Genomic DNA, 4,216 nt, shown 5'->3' on the forward strand with positions numbered 1-4,216 from the left:
ACCTAAAATATAAGGCTTAAAGTAGAAAAATGAAAAATAATTTCATGTGAGTTAATTAGTGACTGTATAAATATCAAGTAAACTAGGCTGTAGATTTAAAGCATTTTATTATTGTGACTAATATTTTTATATTTCTAAGTATATTTTCCTACTATGATTGCTTGATAACAAATGTAATCTAATAGTGTCTATTACACCCCTATATACATACACACACGTGTGTAAGCATGCGTATAGGGTCTTGTAATATGGCTACCAAATAACTATGCCTATACTATTGTACAACAAGTGAGTATCATAAAACAAATACAATGTACATGTTTCTGATAATGTTGGGGGACTTTGTATTCCTTATCCAGGCAAAGCAGAGCCTGGATACCCTGGAGTCACAGCTCATGAGAAGATAGGGGCTAAGAGTTGGGAAACAGCCAGCAAATAATGCAGACATGTTCACTGTCAACCGACTGGGCTTACTGAAAAGAGCCAAATACACTTGGAAAGTGGAGGAGACTGTATAGAAAAATACAAATGTGCTCACCAGGGCAAGGATGCTCCGAGTAGCTCTGGATTCAGGGGAAGTCCTGGGGGAAGCATGTGTCCCATGAATGTGCTGCACCTGCTGCTTGTGTCTGTGCAGGATGAACACCATGGAGCTGCTGGCCAGGAGCATGAGCCCCAAGAACACAGCATCAGGCAACAACAATAGTGCCAAGAACAGGGAGACTGAGAAGGTGTCTTGGAAGACAGCTTTACAGTACCCATAGTCTTTTCTCTTTGTGATGCTTGTGTTGGTCCACTTACTAGTCACATAGATGGGGAAAATGGTATTTAGTAACATGTTCAGGATCCAGCACAGCATGGAGGAGAGGACTATGTACCTGGGAGCTTTGACTTTAAGCTCTGCCCACCTAGAGTTCCTGGGGCTGATGGTGATGGCCTGGAAGATACTCAGGAAGCAGGTGCTTTTGATAGACATGGCCCTGGACACTCTTTGTATGTAGAAAAGAAGGTTGCACTCGGCATCGCTAGGGAGATTTTTCCACCTTAAAGCTGCCACTGCCTGTGGCACTCCATAGGAGAGAATGACCAAGCAGTTGGCTACAAGGAGGTGCCTCAGAATCAAATCTGTGCATCTTGCCTTGAATCCAGTCAAGGAAAGGAAGACATGATGGGAAAGAAGAGAGAAGTTCCCCAGAATTCCACATATGACCTGAGCTAAGAAGAGCGTTCCTGTGGCCACCTCCCAGGAAGCCATTCTGCTAGCTCCTGGTGACTGACATGTGTCTTCACACCAGGTGACCTGCATGAGAAGATCAAGGGTGAGATGCATTTACAGTGCCAGCTGAACACCAACCTTCTCTAGGAACTGTGATTCCACCACTGAGAATTACTGAGAGCTCTTCTTTTATTAAGAGATCTGCCCCCGCCCCCCAAAATGAAATCCTCTCATTCACAAGAAAACCAATACAACTGAAAGCCATTACAGTTAGTAAATTAAGCCGGTCCTCCAAAAACAAAATACCTTATGTTCTCTTGAATCTGTGGTAACTAATAGAGTACCTAAAGATAATCTACAGGAGTGAAGTTGGCACACTGTGATGTGATGATTTTGAACAGACCTTGTCTTACTGTTGAGGAACAATGCTTTTTTGTTTGCTTTTTTTTGGTTTTTCTTCATACTATTTGTTGAACTCTCCACTTAGAGTAGGGTTAATTTTATGAGTTCAATGTTAACTGATGATAGATATTGTGAAAAATAAAAATAGGAATGGGAGAGGGAGGAGGAAGAAAGGTAGGAGTATTGTCAGGAGGGTGGAAGTGTGGGAAGAATCACTATGTTCCTAAATTTGTATATATGAGATGCATGAAGTTTATTTTGATTAAGTAAAAAAAAATGAGATTACCAAGAGTTTAGGGTGTAACCTGCAGACAAGACTTACAGTGTATGAATCACTGCAGTGAAGAGCACACACAGACACCGTCTTTGCTTTCCACAAACATGTGAGGCACTCCCTGCTATTACTTACATTGTAAAGAAGCAGGGAACTCAGAAAAGGAGAAGTTTAGTGTTTTGTGTGAATTCATCAACAGGCTGGGGGACTTGAACAGGTGAGGACTTGAAACTGCCTGGACTGGCAATGAAGACATGAAACCACCACATGGGTGAAAAGCTGCTTAGCTGTGGTCCCCAAAGAGCCTAGATAAATGAGGGAACTTTAAAAAATCCTTGGAAAATTTTAATTAAAAGATAAGCTTATTATAGTGCAGAGATTTCAAAATCCATGTATCGTGTTTTCCATAATATGCATCGCCATGATCTTTATGAAGAAACTTTCATATGCATGAATTTAAAAAAAAATATTTCAGACCAAATTAAACTTACCTTTTAATTCCACTTCCCACTAATTTCATAACTTGTTGTTTTATTTTGGATTGGGGAATACTTTATTTGATGCTATTGGTTGTTAACAAGTCCCTATTTATGTCTGCAGATTAGCAAATAGGCCAAACTCAACGAGGACTGGAAGATGAGAGATTTTCATAAGTGGAGGTGTACTGAGAGCCGTGCAGCACTGCAGATGCCTGCCCCACATCTGGCTGGAGTCGATGAAAGGAAGAAGGCCTCCACAGGAAGAGGGAAAGTTTAATCTGCTTTCATGCTAAAAACACAAATACAAGGACTCCTACGATAGGAACTATTAGTCCAGGCCATTCCATAAATTATGGGATGGGGAACAATATTGCATTACACAGCTTTCTGAAACACATAGTTATACAATTCATTTTCTTTAAATGCCATTTCCCCAACTTAAAGAGGGAGAAATAACCATAATCCAAAGACCACAGATGTCTTCAGTATAAACATAATCACTGTCTTCATTAGTAATATCATACACCACAGTTAGAGAAAACATTCCCAACAACTGTCATTCAATGCACAGGAAAATACAATGCATGTTGATTAATCCCATCTTTATTTATATTCATGGAGGTATTATAGGCGCACCGCTAGGCATCCTCAAATTTGTACTATGATTCTGTAAAGCTGGTTCAGTAGCAGATTGATCCTGGAACTACAAATGTCCTCCAAAAAGTTCTTGGAACAGTCTCAAAGACCCTAAAGTCAGATTTCATTATCACCTATATCATATGCCAACAGTCACTGCCATTGATTATTACACCAAATTGCTTTAGGAATTACCTAGAATTCCAATTAATTCTTTCGTAGCTCAGCTCATACCTCAGGAATTCTTCTTCCTGCCTGTGAGGCTTTGACTTTGGACACAGTTCATATACAGATGCCCAGGAAAGTCCTTCCTTCCCTCTGACATACTCTGCTTCATGACTCTGCCTCTCAAATCGAAACAGAACTCATCCAGCTTCTTCCCGGTGGCATCACGATGTGCTCAGTGAGCGGGTCACAGCAGTCAGTACAAGTGCAGAGGGAAGGCTGTCAGGTCCTGAGATATGGGTTTGTGATTCCATGACCTCACCTCCCCACAGACTGAACGTTAATAATTATCCACTTGGAGCAGCAATTAGAGTGTAGAGTTGGCACTGGAGAAGTTTTTATGAAAGTTTTTTCCCAGCTGCTAATTACTGCTGCAACCAGTAAAAGTTTCTAATTAGCTTCTCCAAAGGCAACTGTGATGTGTTTGAAAAGGCTTTTTAGACAGTCATTGCAACAGTGCAATGGGGTAAGTAGGGACAGTGGAGATCTGACACACGAGGGACTGGCAGCAAAGGATGGGAGTCTCACTGCATTTCTGGTTCCATCAGAAGTCATTTTTATACAAAAAGTGCAGCTTCCTAATCTGTAGACCATTGGGCTACACTGTAACTTAGGAGCAGAGAAACAAGATGAGACAAAGTAAGGGAACAGTCTTTATGAAGATATACATGCAAAAGGAAGAATATGATGGTAACAATTTACTTAGAAACCACTGGATTTATTTGTACAGCTGGGTTCATGAATTTCAACTCATACACAAATCAATGCCAGCTGATTGAGAACTTTTGTAGGAAAATACATTTGACAGTATGGCTTTTACTCAGGATAGATACTACCAACAGAAAAATTTTCAATAGAAGTGAGAAGAAATAAAAGAGGCACTGAGAAATCAAAGTATGGGGTCAGATGTTTAAGAGGTAGATCCTGGCTTACTTTTGATTTTACAAGAAAAGCTAATACCACTCATCGAGTTCATCAGTACAG

At 40.4% G+C, this 4,216-nt stretch overlaps 1 protein-coding gene across 1 annotated transcript; it reads right to left on the reverse strand.

Moving 5' to 3' along the window:
- Nucleotides 1-295: 295 nt before the first annotated feature.
- On the reverse strand, nt 296-1,255 carry LOC133748693 (vomeronasal type-1 receptor 4-like). Its single transcript, XM_062177625.1, has one exon. It carries the CDS (start codon nt 1,253-1,255, stop codon nt 296-298), a length of 960 nt encoding a protein of 319 aa, XP_062033609.1.
- Nucleotides 1,256-4,216: the final 2,961 nt, after the last annotated feature.

Source organism: Lepus europaeus, chromosome 19 (assembly GCF_033115175.1).
Source record: "Lepus europaeus isolate LE1 chromosome 19, mLepTim1.pri, whole genome shotgun sequence".
NCBI classification, from domain to species: Eukaryota; Metazoa; Chordata; class Mammalia; order Lagomorpha; family Leporidae; genus Lepus; species Lepus europaeus.